The 18,203-nt window shown below is 54.6% G+C and overlaps 2 protein-coding genes across 6 annotated transcripts; one reads left to right on the top strand and one right to left on the bottom strand.

Annotated features, from left to right (window-relative positions):
* Positions 1-29: 29 nt before the first annotated feature.
* Positions 30-18,203, bottom strand: Ppt2 (palmitoyl-protein thioesterase 2). 5 transcript variants are annotated; one of them, XM_075979491.1, is made up of 9 exons: positions 18,099-18,203; positions 7,239-7,429; positions 6,864-7,017; positions 6,399-6,494; positions 6,204-6,311; positions 4,656-4,739; positions 4,490-4,574; positions 984-1,038; positions 30-798 (listed from the first exon to the last, which is right to left on the bottom strand). In XM_075979491.1, exons 2-9 carry the CDS (start codon positions 7,419-7,421, stop codon positions 655-657), a joined length of 909 nt encoding a protein of 302 aa, XP_075835606.1. In that variant the 5' UTR covers positions 7,422-7,429; positions 18,099-18,203; the 3' UTR covers positions 30-654. The 5 variants fall into 5 exon arrangements, with proteins under 5 accessions (XP_075835606.1, XP_075835608.1, XP_075835603.1 ...); XM_075979493.1 differs by lacking the exon at positions 18,099-18,203 and adding an exon at positions 17,092-17,197; XM_075979488.1 differs by lacking the exon at positions 18,099-18,203 and adding an exon at positions 8,541-9,051.
* Positions 9,651-13,474, top strand: Prrt1 (proline rich transmembrane protein 1). The gene is made up of 4 exons (XM_075979487.1): positions 9,651-10,160; positions 11,030-11,568; positions 12,140-12,325; positions 12,452-13,474. The coding sequence occupies exons 1-4, from the start codon at positions 10,142-10,144 to the stop codon at positions 12,626-12,628; spliced, it is 921 nt and encodes a 306-aa protein (XP_075835602.1). The 5' UTR covers positions 9,651-10,141; the 3' UTR covers positions 12,629-13,474.

Raw genomic sequence — 18,203 nt, 5'->3', positions numbered from 1 at the left:
CCTTCACCTGGGAATAAGCCAAGCCACACTGAGGAAAGGGAACTTTATTTTTATAAATACAGGGAACACCCACTGAGGGGTTGTTAAAAGAGGGGCTGGGGCCTCAAAGAACCTAGGCTCCCAGGGGATACCCCAACACTGATCATAGGGACTGGGGGATCCCCAAACCTGAGATGGGCCTTGCAGGCCACAGATATTCCCCAACACTGACACTTCAAAAGTGAACTGTCCCCATAGGGGAACCTCAGAACCCCTCACGGGCGTCCCTCTTGGTGGGGAGGCTGGAAACAGGGAAGTTGAGAAAAAGGGGACACTAAACAGAAGCTAAAAATGTCCTGAGTGGCCTGGAAGGGCCCCTGTGGTGGGCAGGGGCTGGGTTCTCCTCCGGTACAGCCAGACCCGGAGGAGCAGCAGCCGCGGTGAAGCCAGTTAAAAACCTGGTGCTCGCTTCCCAACCTCAGCCGTGGGAGAAAGGGAGAGTGTGGAGACATCCCCAGAAGAGGACATGAGGTAGGGGACCAGGACTTGTCATTCACAGAGGAGGGAGGGGAGGATTCAGGGAGCCCTGGGGGGGGTGGGGCAGTGTGGGAGCCTGGCATCTGTTTCCCAAGGCCACCACTTGGTCTCTGGGCTGGGGGATTCCTGAGGGCATCTTCAGGAGAGCCATGGTTCGATGCAAGTATCATAGAGCGTGCGGTTGGAGTGCCAGGTGGTATGAGAGATCCCAGCCATAGGACACCTCACTATGGCCCCCCGGGCCAAGAGAGTCTTCAACCCAAAGGAGTCTCGCAAATAAACCTTCAAGGTGGGCGGAGGGGTGTGGAGACACAGGAAAAAGACAAAGTGAGGTACTGCTGCTGCCCAAATCACCCCCGACCCCCACCGCCCCAGCTGCCCCTGCCCTATGAGACAGACCCTTCAGCTCAGGGGTCAGAGGCAGAAACCCAATGGAGGGAGAAAGGAAGTTGTGACAAGGGGCTTACCGGCTGCTCCTCCATCTCCAAGACCGTCTCGTTGGCGTCATAGAAACCAAAGAAGCTATAGAAAGATTTGCAGGGAGAATATCAGGAGAGCTAGGAAAACCAACGTGTGCTAGAGTCCCAGAGAAACTTAAGGCCCCCTGGTGGACACTCAGAATCTTTGACAGAAGCTGGGTACAGGAACACACTTAGAGAGGGGAGTGTGGAGTGTTCAAGGCCAAAGTGGGCTGCGGAAGAACTATCTCAACAAAACACCAAGAACAATTCCTGACTTGAAGGATTTAAGTGCTGGAGAGCTAGCTCAGCTGTTAAGAGCACTGGCTGCTTTTCCAGAGGACTCAGGTTCAATTCCCAGCATCCATATGGAGTTTCACAACCTTTTGTAGCTGCAATTCCAGGCAATCAATGCCATCTCATGGCCGCCCTGGACATCAGGCATGCACGTGGTACATAAATGTACCTGCAGTCAAACCATTCACATACATACTTCTTTCAGTAAAAAAAAAAATTAAGTTTGGGGGCTGGAGAGATGGCTCAGCATTTTGGTCTCCCCGAGGGCGCGTGCACTTCTGCATGCACACACCCGCATGTAGACACACCCACACATGACTGGAGAACGTCTACAGTCAAAGCACTCAAGAGGCAGGAGGCTCTCAGTGAGTTCAAGGCTAGCCTGGCCTGGTCTACATAGTGAGTTCCAGGACGGCCAGGGCTATGCAGAAAGACCCTGTCTCAAAACCCAAACAATTGAAACACAGAAAAACACGCCTAGCATCGATACTAGATTCAACACTCGCTGCTGCAAAGAAGCCAGCTGGTCGTTTTTGCAGGGTCTCACTGTGAACCCTACACTGACCCTGATCCTCCTGCCTCCTCTTCCTCGTGAGTGCAGGGAGGATAGGCTTTTTGTTTGTTTTGAGGCAGCCTTGGCCTCTGGCTCCGGGTGCACAGCCAGCCATGCCCAGCTAAAATTTAACTAACTGTGTGTGCAATGCCATGACATGATGTGGAGGGCAGCTCTGTGGGTTCAGTCCTCCCACTGTTTTGATCCAGGGATCAAGTGGCCAGGCATCTTTACAGACTCAGCCAACTTTTTTTTTTAATTAATACTGCCAGATGCAGTTGGTGTATGCATTAATTCCAGCGCTCAAGAGGCAGCGGCTGGAGGGGCTCTGTGAGTTCTGAGACAGTTAGGGTGACACAGTAAGACTCTCAAAACAGAAAGAAAAGAAAAGCAAGTAGACCTCCTGTCAATACCTGAACAAGTGCCAGCTGTTAAAAGGTTCAGGAGTGGGGGCTGGAGAGGTGGCCCCGTGGTTAAGAGCTCTGGCTGCTCCTCCAGACGACCCAGGTTCAATTCCCAGCACTCACACGGCAGCTCATAACTGCCTGTAACTCCAGTTCCAGGAGTTCCAATACCTTCACACATATACACGTGCAAGCAAAACACTATGTACATAAAATAAAAATAAAGTCCAGGAGTTGCATGGTGGCAAATGCCTTTAGTCCCAGTACTCAGAAGGCAGAAGCAGGTGGATCTCTGAGAGTTCAAGGCCAGCTCTGGTCTACAGAGTGAGATTCAGGACTATAGAGAGACCCTGTCCAAGAGACTGTGGGAATAAGAAAGCAGGCTGGTTATGAGGCCTGGCCAGGGAGGGATGTCCCAGGCAAAGGGGACAAAGGGGACAGCTGGGTGGGTACAGCAGAGCTGGGCTGGAGGGAGGAAAGACGTTGGAACCCCAGACTTGTGTCTAATCAGATCTCATTATATTGTGTGGAAATGCCCCCTCACGGAAGGGAAGGAAAACCTAGCAGACAGCCCATTCTCACTGATCACTAATGCTGCAAGTGTAGGCAAACTGTGAGTTCCTGCCCCCACGTGTCCTAATACAGTGACCACCCCAACTAGGTTGTTACAAGGATGGAGTGAGCTAATAGAAGGGGAGGAGCTAGAGAGCTGTCAGTTAAGAGCATGGTGGGGGATGGGAGCTGGTCACAGCTGCCTGTAACCCCTCTTCTGGCCTCCACAGGCACCTGAACTCACACACCCACACTCTCACACATGACTTTAAATCATGCCGCTGGCTCGGCAGGCAGAGGCGCCTGGTGCCAAGCTGACTCGCTGAGTTCAATCCCCCAGTCCCATACAGTGGGGGCTATCCAAGCCCTGCAGGTTGTCCTCAGATCCCCAAGTATGTGCGGTGGTACGTGAGCACACTCCCCTGACCACCGGCCCCTGCCTCCATTCATTGTCCCTGCCACACTATTTCTACTTCAGTGTGGAAAGAACACGACATCAGGGACTTTCTTTGCTGATGCTTCCCCAGGGCCCAGGATGGCACCCGGGCACACACTGATCAATGAGTAAATTTCAGGTGACCCTCCTGGGTCAACTCCTCATGACGCAACAGAGGCAGGTGTGCGGGGCTGCAGAGCCATCCGCTTTCCGGAGGAGGGAGACGGGCTGAGGTGGGCACTCACCAGGCCTGGCACTGAACGGTAGAGACCGTGAGAAAACGGCCGGAGCCTCACACTCACAAGGTAGTGGTGTCAGCTTTTTTTTTTTTATCTTTTTGTTTTTTTCTTTTTTTACATAGCCCTGGCTAGCCTAGAACAGAACTCACTACGTAGACCAGGCTGGCCTTAAACTCAGAGATCCACCTGCCTCTATCTCCCAAGTTCTGGGATTAAAGGCGTGCACCACCACGCCCAGAGGTCTGAGTAGGATGCTGTGTTCTACTCAGAATGCAGCCCCAGGTAAACTCTGGAACCACACACACAGAACCTTGAAAAACCATCTCTGCAACCTCCTAAGAATCCATGATTACTTCAGAATTATATGTGTATGAATGCTCGTGTGTGGTTTTTGAAATAGGGTCTCAGTAGCCCAGGCTGGCCTCAAATTCACGATGTAGTACCCTGAACTTCTCATCCTCCTCCTCTGCCCCAAGTGCTGGGATGAAACCCGGGGAACGCTAGGCAGGCACCGTGCCAGCTGAGCCACATCTCCAGCTGCCAGAATCAACAGACTTTTTATACAAACTTTCTGCTTGTCAGTGGCGGTGGTGGTGTTTCTTGACACAGGGTCTCAAACAAACAGCCCTGGATGGCCTGAAACAGAGCCTCACCTGCTTCTGCCTCCAGAGTCCCAGGGTTAGCTCTATCAGGCTTTTGTGTTTGGTGAAACAGTCTCATTATCTTGCCCAAGCTCATCCTGAACTCTTGGGCTCAAGTGATCTTCTTGCCTCAGGCTCAAACATGTTCTACAAGGGTCAGATATGCAGAACACTTGCCTAGAGTGTGTAAGTCCCTGGAGCTGGTCCCCAGCACTCCCAGAACAGAAGAGGGAGATGCAGATATGGTAATAATGCCTGTCCCTCGGGAAGCAAAGGCAAGAGGTCAAGCCTGGGCTACACACGGGCCCCTGTCTCTCAATGAACATCTACTGTATGCCAGGGGCACACCAGGCCAGGTCTTCAGCCTCTTCAACCCCCTGACTGCCAAGTTACCTAGACTGCCAAGGGGTGATGACTCCGTCGTCAGGACCCCCAATCAGCACCAGACGGCCCACGCGGAGGAAGTTCTTCCGCCACGCTGTGAGATGGAGAGAGATGGGGTCAGTCACAGGATGCAAACCAGGGTAGAAGCGGGACAGAGGTGGGAGCTGGGCCTTACCAGTGGCATTAGGATGGTCTCTTTCCCCGTTGATGAGGGCCAGGAAGCTACTGGCATTGAGGTACAGGTCGTCGTGGTGAGGATCTGAGTACAAACAGCAGTTAGGGAGACAGCCAGGAGCCTGAGGCCGTGGGATTTGACCCCACGGACTGCATAGGAGGGCATAGATGGCCCACACCTGCAACACGGCAGGCACTCAGGATGTCCCATCAGGAGATCAGTTCAAAGCCATCCTTGGCTACACAGAGAGTCAATGGGGCCGGGGGGATGGCTCAGTGGTTGAGAGCACTGGCTACTCTTCCAAGACTCTGGTTCAATTCCCAGCACCCACATGGTGGCTCACAACTGTCTGTAACTCCAATCCCAGGGGACCTAATGCCATCTTCTGGTCTCCACGGGCAATGGGCATGTATGTGGTGCATATATATGCAAAAAAAAAAAACGCTTATATACATAAAATTTTAAAACTTTAAAAAGAGGAAGAAAAGTGTAATGGGAAAGAAGACCAGATGGCCAGTCAGGAGACTGCAGTATCAGTGAAGACTGGAGCTAGAGAGATGGCTCAGTGGTTAAGACTTCTCACTGCTCTTCTGAAGGTCCTGAGTTCAATTCCCAGCACCCACAGGGCAGCTCATAGCTGTCTGATGCCATCTTCTGGTATGCAGATGAACAAGCAAAGTATACACATAAAATACATACATAAATCTAACAGTGAAGCCAGACACCCAGCCATAAATACATATATAAACCTAACAGTGAAGCCAGACACCCAGCCATATAACAGAAGGATAAAAATAACAGTCAGCATGATCAAAAGCACTTTCTGAGGTTTTCTGTTGTTTGTTTGTTGAGACAGGGTCTATTTAGTCTTGGCTGTCCTGGAACTCCCATATGATTCAGGCTGGTTTCAAACTCAAGGAATCCTTCTGCCTCTCCTGCCCAAGTACTGGGATTAAATGTGCGTACCAGCACCCCTAACCTGGAAGGTACTTTTATCTGGCACCCAGTGTGAGCCAGTGATTGTTAAAAGTGTCTTACTCTCATTAATTTATGATACTAATCTGGCCCCAGCATCCAGGCATGCTATCCTGCACTAGAGGCTGGCCCCAAAGGACCAAACCCAGCCTGCTGCCTGTTACTGTAAATAAAGTCACTCACTCACTCATGTGGGCTATGGTCCACACTGCAGCAGCTGAACAGTGGTGCAGACAGACAGAATGGACTCCTGAAAGTTGTCCTCTGACCTCCATGTATGTGTTATGGTTCATGAATGAGAACACGCACACGCACGTGCACACGCACGTGCACGCGCACACATGCACACAGACTAATAATAATGATGATCCACTAATTTTTTTTCTTAATTTTGCACCAGACCACACACTCTGAGGTACCTGGGTGGCTGGCTAGCCAACAACATTCTGAATAGCACCTATTCGATTAGTAAGTGTGGATAAAGGGAAACCATTGCTTTGGTGGCAGAAGAGGTGGGCACGGGCCGCGCCGTCCACAGGGCCGTGTCCACGCGGGCCCCTCCCCCTGGCTTACCATGCCAGTAGTTGCAGATGGAAAACTCCTGACCCCAAGGACTATAGCAGATCCGATAGAGGTTAGACCGCATGGATGTCGGGAAGAGCCACTTCAAGTAGTCCGTGTCTGAGAAAAGAACGGCAGCGCCAAGGAGCCTCAACCCTCTGTGCCCCGGACATGGCGCCTTCTGTGCAACCCACAGTGCCCACTCACCTCCATACTGCCCCATCTGTGGAGAGGACAGCGAGATGAAAGAATCCACGTTGTGCTCATCCATGACAGACAGCAACGCCCGGCACACCAGGCCCCCTGGAGGCAGAGCGCCAACATTGGAACGGGCACCCCGGTGACCCTTGCCTCTCTCTGGTCTCTCAAAACTTTAAAAGAATGGGATCCAAGACTGAAGACACACCCTAGGCCAACAAGTTGCGGGTCACGTGACAGAGCCAAGCTAAGAGTCTAGGCCTCTGATCCTTAACTCTAAGCCCATGGAAAATGCGGACAGAGGGGAGCCTCCCTCCCATTCAGGACGGGAGGAAGACGGGTGCTGAGGGAAGCCAGAAAATGGGGCTGCTAGGGGCTCTGACCAGAGCTATGCAGCGCAGAGAAGCAACCGCTGGAAAGCAGCTTCAGGGTCAAATTCCTACAGGGCTTGGGAGTTGGGAGTGTGTTGCCTACCCTGGGAGTAGCAGATGAGATGTACCCCTTCAGCGGCCTTCTCCATGATGGGGCCAACAGCCTCTCGGAACCCTTGCACCTGCTCCCACAAGGGCCGCAAGCTCTCTCTGCCATCGAAGAGATCAAGCACTGTCACCACAGTCCCGGGGTGTGTCTGTGGGAAGGGGGCAATGCAGCCACTGGGGTTGGACTATGAAGGCCACGTGCACTCAATGCGCTTGCTGGAACCAGGAACCCCCGTCCCCCAAGTCTCCCCCACACTAGTAGCCATACTCTGAGGAACTGGCCTAGAGGGGTTATCTTTCAGCTGTCCACGCTTCCTCCCCAGCCATTATAGCTGCTCCAACACCCTCCATCCGGCGTCCCGTGACAGACCTCATTGATGTAGTCCAGCAGGTGGCGGAAGCTGTATGAACTGTCAAAGAGCCCGTGCACCACGATCACCGGCTTGTAGGACCCGCGGTGGGGTGCGGGAGCTGCGGGCATCAGCAGCCACAGGAATGGCAGGAGGAGCAAAACCCACGCCGAAGGAAGCCTCTGCCTCCATAGCCCCGGCATGCTCCTACCTGAGAAGGAACAAGGGGCTGTAAGGGAAGTGACCCCCACCCCTCGGCTTCCAGTAGATTCCCAACAAGCAACCCTCCGGCCTCCGCTCCTATGCCAGGTCCTTGCCACAACAGCCTACTTTTTACTTACTCCAGTTGGCTCGGCACAAACACACCCCCTACCACCTCGCCACACTAATGCTCACCCTAAGTCCCGCCCCCAACTTAGCACTCAAGGGACTTGGTCCCTAGGCCCAGGATCTTCCGTAAGCATCACCTCGGCCATGCACAACTCCGGGTTCTGCAAGGGCCCCGGAGCAGCAGCCCAGGCCCCACGGAGAGTGGGAACTCCCACCTGGCCTGGGTCTGGAGGCTTCGCTCCGCCAGCTGTTTACTTGTACCCAGTATGCAATCCACCGGGTAGGAGGGAAAGGGGGACCAGGAGAGCGCGCAGGGGGATGACGGATGGGAAGGGGGGTGCTCGGGGTCGCGCAAAGCCGTCACGTCCGGGGCTTTCCCTGACAACAGAGAGAGCGTCCCCTGCAACACGGACCGCGGACCGGAGGGGCAATGGAACATTCCACTGCACACAGGGAGCTGGGGAGGAAGCAGGCGGCGGAGCGATCCATTCAACCGGAAGGGGAGACGCAATAGCAAATCATGGGTATATAAAGGCTTTCGTAGGGTCGGCTGCATTCAGCCACCCAGGGGTACTACTTCCCCTCCTTGATACACCCAACTTTCCAATCTAGCCAGGTTTTCTGGCTTTGCAGCAGAGCCCGAATTTCTGTTCCCAAGGTGGGAGGGGGGGGGTGTAGGACGGACGAAAGGCTAACCCAGCGTCTAGCTGGACGCCAGGCGAGTGGCAGGCAGCGTGCCCGGCCGACCCCAGCCGGAGCGCCCCTCTTCCCGCTCCCGATCAGCGCCTTACAAACTCTTCACTTTGAAGTGCGTGTTGTGACCTTGTCTCTGGAGACGCCAAGAGTCCTTCAGGCCCCTTGAGTGCAGCCAGGCCCCTTGAAGAGCAGCCAGACCCAGTTTCTCTGGCCCTACTTTTATCTCGGCGTTCACGACCAACCCTTCAAGACCCACCTTCCATGGGCGGAGGGCCCCAGGGGCTTTAGGGACTCACCATCGGATTTCCACCAGTCTTTGAGCCCTGAGCGATCCCAACAATCTGCTCCTCAGATCTCAGCGGGCAGCTAGCGACACAGACCCTGCTACTGCAGCCAGACTTCTGCGCTGCGGGTGCTGGCACCACTCAGCCTAGCCGTGACCCTTGCGCGCGCCCGAGTGCTCCTGGCTGGCCTTTACCCGTCAGGGCTTTTACTTAGCAATTAAATAAGGCTCCAGGATTTCTGAGCATGCCTGAGCCGCTCGGACTGTATGCAGGGTCTTTGCTCAGTCTAAACTCACTCTCAATAAAACCAGACGCGTGTAGTGAAGCCGGTGTGGGAGGAATAGATCCGGGGTTCTCTCTGATCCATCCACGCTTGAAAAACCAGAATCACCGGTATGAGGCCGTGATGCAAAAATTTCTCAGACCTGGGACTGGCTCAAGCCGGGGCCTGGGACTGCCCTCCAGGACACCACCGGAGGGGCCATGTCCTAGGGCTACTGCCTCAGGCGAGGGCTGGGAAATTCTAAAATGGGAGGGCATTTCTGATTCTCCTGCTGGGTTTCTGCAAAAGGCCCAACTGGTGTAATCTCTGTAGACTGCCTATCCTCACCCCACCTCCCCACCCACGCCCTTCCAAGACACAAAAAGCAAATAAAAAGACAATAAGTCACCCCAGCGTCTCGGGTTGACTCCGGGGGTGGATCAGCGTCTTGGGGCGGGAGGAGTGGAGGACAGGGGTGCTGTAGGGTACGGATATGAACTCTGGAGCCCCCACAAGCAGGCTTTTTCAAACCTGCCCATCACAAATAAGCAATTGCATTTTGCTCCCCTCTGCTAAAGCATTTCAGCTTCTTAACCCCGGAGGAAGAAGGTGCCCGTGCACCCCCACAGGTGCTTTCTCTCAGCCAGCTTCAAATTACAGTCCCGAGCTTCTGGCCTCCGTGACACAAGGGCAGGCCCAGGCTGTATGCTAGGGGGACTGGGCTCTCTTGGTTCCCAGCTTTGAACAGTTTTCGCTCACACCTGATTCTGTCTCTAACTGGAGAAGCCTAGAGCTATCTTGCAGTTCTGAGGGGAACTGAGGAAAGAACCCCTTGGGTGAGCAGGGTCTGGGTGAACAGGGTCTGGAGGTAAGTGGGTAAATCCATTGAACTGGCTTCCCACAATGTAATCACTACAGCGCGTCTTTGAGAGACTCGAGAGAGTTCTCTCTCTCCCTCCTTTCCTTCATTCTCTTAGTCCCACCCGCCTTGCCTGGTCTTGCCTCCCGGTTTCCATGACAACTCCAAGGGAGCCTAAACTGGGGGCTTGAATGCCAGGGTGAGAGGAGGAAAGAGGTGGTCCAAGAGCAGAGCGACGAGTGTGTGTTGGAGGGGGCGACTTCTGAAGCTCTCCCCCTCCCTGGCCTCGGTCCCTTTAAGCTCCCCCCCTTGCCACGCTCCTTCTGCCACTCTCCGTCTGCCCGCCCCCCCCCCCCGACACTGTCTTCATCTCTCCATCTCTGCGCTGCCGCCGCCGCTGCTGCCGGCTGCGCCATCCCCGGACCCAGACTTCTGCACCGGCCAGGGGGCCCTGACTCGAGCTTCAGAGACCCTGCTCCAGCTACTGCAAACATGTCATCGGAAAAGTCAGGTAAAAAAAAAATCCCAATAGCCCCACAGCCCCTCCATCCTCTCTGGTCTCACCCCCCCCACTTGCCCTAACCCCCTTCTTTGACCCTCTCTGGGGTGTTGAGTGACTCAGTCCCATTCCACTTCCAGGCACTCAGACCCCCACCCCCTCCTCTTCCTGTAGCTCATCCTTCTCTTCCTTTCTTTGGGTCAGTCTGCCTCTGCCATGTCAACAACACGAGGGGGGGCAGGTTGAGGAGAGGAAGGCACAGCCAGGTACTGCAGGGACACCATCCCTGGGAGTGACAGATGGCTTGGAGACACCCAGTGGAGAAATATCAGTGACTTGATCAGATGGGGGTTGCCAGGGAAGTAGAATTTAACAGACTTTTTTTTTTTTGAGATAAGATTTTCCAGGCTGGCCTTGAACTCCCTAGTTCCTCATCCTCCTGCCTCACCTCACAAGTACTATGATTATAGGCATGAGCCACCATGGCTAGTCCCAGGAGACATTTTTATGGACCCTAACTGAGGCCATGAGATTCCCAGGTAACCCCTGGCCCATTTCTCCACTGGAGGGAAGTGGAAATGTCTTCCACATGAAAACTGTTAAAGCGAGCACGCAGTTCAGAAGGGACAGCTCTGGGGCAGCCCTGGATGAGGATGTGTGGTTGGCAGCTGTGGGTGACGGGAGGGGGGGGCTGGAGGAGAGTTGTCACAGTTGTGACTGCAAAACTAGATGGGAGGGCAGGTGGCCTAGATACACCCGCTTCCATCCCACCTGTCTCTCTCCCTGGCTATTTCTCCTTCTCCGAATACCTTGGTTCTCACCCTTCTGATCTCTGCTGTCTTCTCTCTCCCCTTATCCTCTCCTCCGCTTTCTGTGGCCAGGCCTTCCAGACTCAGTTCCCCACACTTCGCCGCCGCCCTACAATGCCCCCCAACCTCCGGCCGAGCCCCCCATCCCGCCCCCACAAACGGCCCCCTCCTCGCACCATCACCACCACCACCACTACCACCAGTCTGGCACTGCCACCCTCCCGCGCTTAGGGGCAGGTGGGCTGGCCTCTGCCTCAGCTAGCGCTCAGCGTGGTCCTTCGTCCTCCGCCACGCTACCGCGGCCCCCTCACCATGCCCCACCCGGTCCCGGCGCTGGGGCTCCTCCACCCGGCTGTGCTACCTTACCCCGCATGCCACCCGACCCTTATCTGCAGGAGACTCGCTTCGAGGGCCCACTTCCCCCACCGCCGCCGGCGGCCGCCGCCCCGCCCCCACCAGCACCAGCCCCGACGGCCCAAGCCCCGGGCTTTGTGGTGCCCACGCACACGGGGGCGGTGGGCACACTGCCGCTGGGGGGCTACGTGGCGCCCGGCTACCCGCTGCAGCTGCAGCCCTGCACTGCCTATGTTCCGGTGTATCCGGTGGGCACGGTGAGTGTGGGGCTGACAGGACCTAGGAGGAGGGAGGCAGGTGCAACAGGGACACACGGGAAGCTGGGAGAGAGCGAAATAGAACCAGAGCGAGCGGTGTTCTGGTAACAAACCCTAGACAGAAGAGTGGAGAGGGAAGGGACTGCGGGTGGGAAGGTGGTGGACCTGGTGAGGGGGCTATCTTTGGGGGTCAGAGGTCAAGGTTTGGGAGGTGGTTCAAAACTCAGGACGGAAACCGCTTGGAGGGAGAGAAAGAAATGGAACCTGGGAAGCTAGGGTAGAAGAGGGCAAAGTCTGAGCCTGGGGATGCCAAGGAGCGTGGAAACAGACCTGAAGTGCAGACAGACCCAGACCTTGTAAGACAGTGTGGGAACTTGCACGACTATGGGGCTTAATAACACAAAGAGGGGAAGCCTAGGCCGATTTTACTATCAGGAAGGATGGGGCGTTAATTCCCTCCCCTCCAAACCTTAGAGTCGGGTTTGTAGAAACCTCTCTGCCAACTGGCCAACCGCTGGCAAGCAGCAAGAGTGTAGGCGTGACGTCCCTTTCCCCACTGTCCTTCCCACAGCCCTACGCAGGCGGGACCCCTGGGGGGCCGGGAGTGACCTCCACTCTGCCCCCGCCGCCCCAGGCCCCAGGGCTGGCTCTGTTGGAGCCCAGGCGCCCGCCACACGACTACATGCCCATCGCTGTGTTGACCACCATCTGCTGCTTCTGGCCTACAGGCATCATCGCCATCTTCAAGGCCGTGCAGGTGTGTGGGGCGGGGGAGGAGAGAAAAAGCTCGGGCTGCCCCGGGCTTCCTTAGTCCAGGGCATTCTGGACGTACGGGTGAGCAGCGGCTCTCTGACCCTCGCCTTCCCGCATCCCTCCCCGGTAGGTGCGCACGGCCTTGGCCCGCGGAGACATGGTGTCCGCCGAGATCGCTTCACGCGAGGCCCGGAACTTCTCCTTCATCTCCCTGGCCGTGGGCATCGCAGCCATGGTGCTCTGTACCATCCTCACTGTAGTCATCATCATCGCCGCCCAGCACCACGAAAACTATTGGGATCCCTAAAACCACCCCCCTCTCGGCCCCACTCCGTGCCCCCCAACCTCCCAGGCGCGTCGTGCAGTCCTGCCGCCTATCCAACGCGCGCCCTGCACATCCTCCTGCGGCGCCGCTGGACTTCCAGACATCATAAACTCCGCCCCCACGGAACCTCGGGCCCAGCGACTACGCTCCGAATCCAGTTCCTCAGGAACTTCTCCAAAACCCACATCCCCAGCGACACTGGAATCCGTGCCAAACCCCGAGCCCCGAGTCGCCCCAGTTCCCCACCCCATCAAGTGCAATGCGGGGGCGGAGCTCCCCTGGTCTCGGATCCTTAGTAGGGAGTCAGGTCCTCGAAGCTCTGCCTCCTCTATAGGCCCCGCCCCAGCTCCCACAAACCCCGCCTCCAGGTCGGCAGGCTCCGCCTTCTTCCCTGCGGGGTAGTTCAGTCTGTTGATTGGGTTTGTGAATTCAGGCCCAGCCCGGTTCCCCTTACCCCTCTAAAAGGGCTCAGCCCTGGGAGAACTGCAACCCTACTCTGGCTTGGATCTTTGCCAGTGCGGATTTTTCCCTTCTCCATCCTGGTCTCTCTGCCTATTTTCTTGCTAATTTCAGAACTCCCGTTTTGGTTTTGTTGCTTTCGGAGTGAGATGTGGGAAGTTTCCGGTTTAGTACCCCTCACCCTGAAAAAGAACCAAGTCCCTGCAGTGTAAATACTCTTTCTATCTGTGCCAACCCCTGGGCAGCGGGGCAGAAGGGTTAAGGGAGCCTGCGCTCCCCGGCTCCCCTCAGCCCTAGATTTATTTTGATCTGTGTGTGCGTGTGTGTGAACTTCCGAAAGACGGTATTAAAGACACTTTAGTGGATTTATCACCCGCAGTTCCAAAGACCACAGTTCGGAGAACATCTTGACCCTTGGCGTTCTGTTCCCTTTTCACTTTTCATCTTGGTTTTTGTTTTTCCACTCCGCGGGGGGGGGGGGGGGGGGGGGGGGCGGGAAGGGGTGCTGGCCATCACCAGAGAAAAAACGGGAGGAGATAATTTTCCATGACAGAGAAAAGAGGGTCCCCCTAGCCAGGCTTGCTGTAGGTCTATAGACCTAGCGTCTGGCGGGGAAGAGTCAAGAGTTCAAACTCACACTCTATAGCACATTAGAGGTCATTCTGGACTGTACTAAACCCTATGTCAAGAGAGAGCGACAGAGCCAGAGGAAGATCTGGAGTGTCATTCTCCGGGGCTTTCCAGCCCTGCTTTCCCATTCCCTTCTAGGTTGGGTTTAGGGCTTGGGGGAAGGGAGACTTCTAGAAGGCAAGAAGGAAGAAGATGGCAGACCACAGTGAAGCTGGTCGAGGCTGGGGTAACAGGAGCAGGGGAAAGATCACCTGCTCACAGTGTTCCTGGCCAGGGGCTGGACAGCTTGCACCAGAGTCCCGCAGGAAGGCAAGCTCAGACAAGGAGCAGAGACCTGTGGGAATCCTGGGAAAAGGGCTAACAGATCCTCTACACCTGGGCTCATTGCCCTAGCTAACCTTAAGCCTGTAGTGATGCCTCTGCGAGGGGGTGGAGACCAAGCAGAGCGGGTGTCTGGTTTCACTGCACACATGTAAAGCAGGGTGTGTCCCAGCTGTTCATTCATGAGGCATGGCGGTGACACACAGGTGAGATATGCTCAGACCAGGCTGTGACCAAATCCAGACAGAAAACCTTGCACTGGGAGAGGGGGGGAATGCGCTGAGGCCGAGGGAGGGAGGCACAGGTATCACTGGTTCCTCTTGAGACATTTCAGGTCTAATGCCTTTCCTAGGGATAGTTATTTTCTTAAAGATTTATTTTTATATGTGTGTGTATCACACAAGCATATGTGCCGATGCCCACAAACACCCTCCGATACACTGCAGCTGGAGTTACAGGTGGTCGTGAGCCACACCTACTGTGGGTGCTGGGACCTGAACCCAGGTCCTCTGAAAGAGCAGCCGCCACCAGTGCTCTTGGAGGATTTCCTGTGTGCAGTGTCTCCTGCCTCATTCCTCTTCAGCTTTCTTCTTGAGTTGGAAACCATCTCTGTGGTTCTGTCTTTCCTTCAAACCCGCTCTTTGGGCCTCCTTGAAATGCATTTCCGTTCCTCACCCTGCTAGAATCTCTAATAGCCACTACACAAAATTAGTGATGTTTTCAAAACACTCTGCTTCCCCCTAGCCCTTTCCTGCCTGACTTGTCTGTCCGCCTGCCCACCCCACCCTTTATTCATTGACTTATCTTGAGACAGTATCTCATATAGTTAAGTTAAACTTAAACTCACTGATAACCTTTGTCTCCTGAAATACTGTTTCCACTTCCCAAATGCTGGGATTACAGGTGTGTCACCAGGCGTCAGACACACCTCTCTCCTGACTGGGAATTCCCTAACCTGGGCTCTGTGGCGCGTTATCTCCTTCCCAAACCCCTTCCTCCTTCTCCCCTTTCCCAGGTATCTAGATTTTTTGGTTTGGTTTGCTTTGCCTTGCTTTTTTTCCGAGACAGGGTTTCTCTGTGTAGCCCTGGCTGTCTTAGAACTCAGTCTGTAGATCAGGCTGTCCTCAAACTCAAGAGATCCCCCTGCCTGTACCTCCCGAGTGCTGGGATTAAAAGTTTTGGTACGGGCTTGTTCATTCTTTCTGGCAATGGATCTTGAGCCCAGATCTTCATGTGTTAAGCAAACACCTCATCACACAGTTACACTCCAAACACTGACCCAACACCTTTCCAACAGAACACAGCACCTGCAGACCTTCCTCCAGAGGCTGGCTGCGTTCTTTCACGGACAGGGACCATGCCACAGGAAGCCTGTCTGTGAAGGAACATGGCCAGCCACGGGGACCATGCCACAGGAAGCCTGTCTGTGAAGGAACATGGCCAGCCACGGGACCATGCCACAGGAAACCTGTCTGTGAAGGAACATGGCCAGCCACGGGACCATGCCACAGGAAGCCTGTCTATGGAGGAACGTGGCCAGCCACGGGACCATGCCACAGGAAGCCTGTCTATGGAGGTACGTGGCCAGCCACGGGGACCATGCCACAGGAAGCCTGTCTATGGAGGAACGTGACCAGCCACGGGACCGTGCCACAGGAAGCCTGTCTATGGAGGAACATGGCCAGCCACGGGGACCATGCCACAGGAAGCCTGTCTATGGAGGAACATGGCCAGCCACAGGGACCATGCCACAGGAAGCCTGTCTATGGAGGAACGTGGCCAGCCACGGGACCATGCCACAGGAAGCCTGTCTATGGAGGAACGTGGCCAGCCACGGGGACCGTGCCACAGGAAGCCTGTCTATGGAGGAACGTGGCCAGTCACGGGACCATGCCTGTGCTCTTCACTCCTTTTGCTCTAAACCAACTTGGTGAAATGCTATCACACTGTGCGTTGTTGGCCCCTTTGATGACAGCATGCCCCAGACATCCTCCTTATCTATCTCATGCCTGCTGCTGAGCTGCGTCAGCTCCACAACCGTAGCATGCTTTGGTACCACCCTTCCCCAACAGCCCTTGCCGGGATTACCTACCTCATCCTGGATTATTGCAGTGGCCTCCCCGAAAGGGCTCCCCACCTCCTCCATACACTGTCACCCTCAACACTGTCAGCTAACCCTCAAGTCCTGCTTCTGACATGACTCCACAACTCAAACGTCTTCAAGTCAGGGGGCTACGTGTGGGGTGCACCCCTTTAGTCCCAGCACTCAGGAGACAGAGGCAGAGGGATCTCTCTGAGCTTCAGATCAGTCTCATCTACATAGTGAGTTCCAGGAAAGCCAGAACAATAGCAATAATAGCAAAAAAGCAAAAAAGTTATTTAGGGAACCGCTGATCAAAAGGGAAGATTGCCTGAAGAGACCAATCTGGCTGGCCAGCTGTCTCTGTCTGTACTGAGCAGTAAACCCAAGACCTCACGAATGCTAGGTAGGTGCTCTACCACCCAGCTGCATACCCAGCCGAAGAGGAGAGAGAAATAAAGGGGGTTCAGAAACCAGGCCTGGTGGTAGAGGCCTGTAGTTCTACCTGCAAAGGCTGAGGCAGGAAGACCTTGAGCGTAAAGCCTGCCTGGGGTGGTGGTGCCTGCCTTTATCCCGAGCACTAGGGAGGAAGAGCCAGGTTTATCCTTATGAGTTCAAGGACAAAGTTTGGGGGCTCATGAGGAAGCTCAGGGACACAAAACACTCACCAAACAAGTCTGACTACCTGAGTTTGATCTTTGGAATATATATATTGTGGGAGACAGAACAACCATCTGGAATGTTCCAAACTAGTCAGCCAGGAATATGCAGTACAGCAGGCTCAAGAGAGACCCTGCTTCCAAAATCTGAACTCCACACACGTGACGTGGCAAACACATCGACACAGACATATCTGGGCAGCAGAGCCATTTCAAAATCAACTTAAACAACTTTAGCGAAACCCGACTCAAAATAAAACGTGGGGGAAAGGAGTGGGCATCAGCAGGGCACTCACCCCCGCTGCAGAAGGTCCAGGCGTGCTTCCGTGTTGTTCCTTTGACTTTTCAAGACACGGATTAAAGGCCTGCAGCACCACCCCAGCTGAAAAACCTATCCCCTGGGCCGCAAGAACGGGAGCCTCCAGTGACAACATTAACTAGGTCAACAGCAATCCCACTGAAGGACCGGAAGTCCTTCAAGATTGCTCATTGCTAATTCAGTTGCTTACCAAATTACAGTCTGTCTGTGCTTCATAATTCAGAGCTCACTCTTCCCCGTTCCACCCAAGTTTCAACCACATTCTCCCCTCCACACCTTTAACCAGCAGCACCGAAATCTCAGGCCCGCTTCTCTAGACTGGGCCAGGCGTGAATCAAACCCCTTGAAGTTCATCGTGAGTTTCTGACTCCCCTGGCATCTAGGTCACCCCTAGGCTTTCTCCAGGAGTCTTCTGTATTTATTTTTGTTCCTGTCCTTCAAGGCCCAAACAATTTACCCTTCACTCCACCACACAAGACTCTCTAGGGTAGGATCCTGGGGCTGGAGGCGAGCAATTTTAAAGCCCAAAGCTCAAGTGACATCCTTGGTCTTGAAATCAGAATCTCTGGATGGAGAGACTCGAGTGTCAATACTGTGATATCCCCAGAGGATTTCAAAGAGCACCCAAGGGTGGGAGTCACCTCAGAGACCTCGAGGAGGAGAAGGAAAACCTAAAAACTGTTTCAGCCAAGGTAACTTTCTTTCTTTTTTCTTTTCCTCTTTCTTTCTTTTTTTAATAATTTACTTTTATTTTATGAGCACTGATTGGTGTTTTGCCTGCACGAATGTCTGTGTGAGGATGTCAGATCCTGTACAGACAGTTATGAGCTGCCATGTGGGTGCTGGGAATTGATCCTGGGTCCTCTGGAAGAGCAGCCAGTGCTCCTAACCCCTGAGCCATCTCTCCAGGTCCCTACAGCAACTTTCTTCAGGAAAGAGTTTCCGCATCTGAAGCCCATGCACCGCATTTTCCCAGCTTCTCACCTGAGGTCTTGATGCCGCACACCGCGCTTGGAATCTGCTGTCAAATCTCGCTCCTTTCTGTTTTTCAGATCCTCATCTGGCAAAATCTCTCCCACCAATATTTGA

Source organism: Microtus pennsylvanicus, chromosome 7, assembly GCF_037038515.1.
Source record: "Microtus pennsylvanicus isolate mMicPen1 chromosome 7, mMicPen1.hap1, whole genome shotgun sequence".
In the NCBI taxonomy this organism is placed as follows: Eukaryota; Metazoa; Chordata; class Mammalia; order Rodentia; family Cricetidae; genus Microtus; species Microtus pennsylvanicus.
This window is presented reverse-complemented; position numbering and strand designations above follow the sequence as displayed.

Coding starts and splice junctions, on each gene's coding strand:
- Ppt2 (XM_075979491.1), bottom strand. CDS start 7,421: ATGCCGGGGCTATGGAGGCAGAGGCTTCCTTCGGCGTGGGTTTTGCTC. Junction 6,495..6,863: donor TCTCATCTGCTACTCCCAGG/GTAGGCAACACA, acceptor CTCTGCCTCCAG/GGGGCCTGGTGTGCCGGGCG. Junction 6,312..6,398: donor ACAGATGGGGCAGTATGGAG/GTGAGTGGGCAC, acceptor TTCTTTTCTCAG/ACACGGACTACTTGAAGTGG.
- Prrt1 (XM_075979487.1), top strand. Junction 11,569..12,139: donor CGGTGTATCCGGTGGGCACG/GTGAGTGTGGGG, acceptor TCCTTCCCACAG/CCCTACGCAGGCGGGACCCC. Junction 12,326..12,451: donor CCATCTTCAAGGCCGTGCAG/GTGTGTGGGGCG, acceptor CCTCCCCGGTAG/GTGCGCACGGCCTTGGCCCG.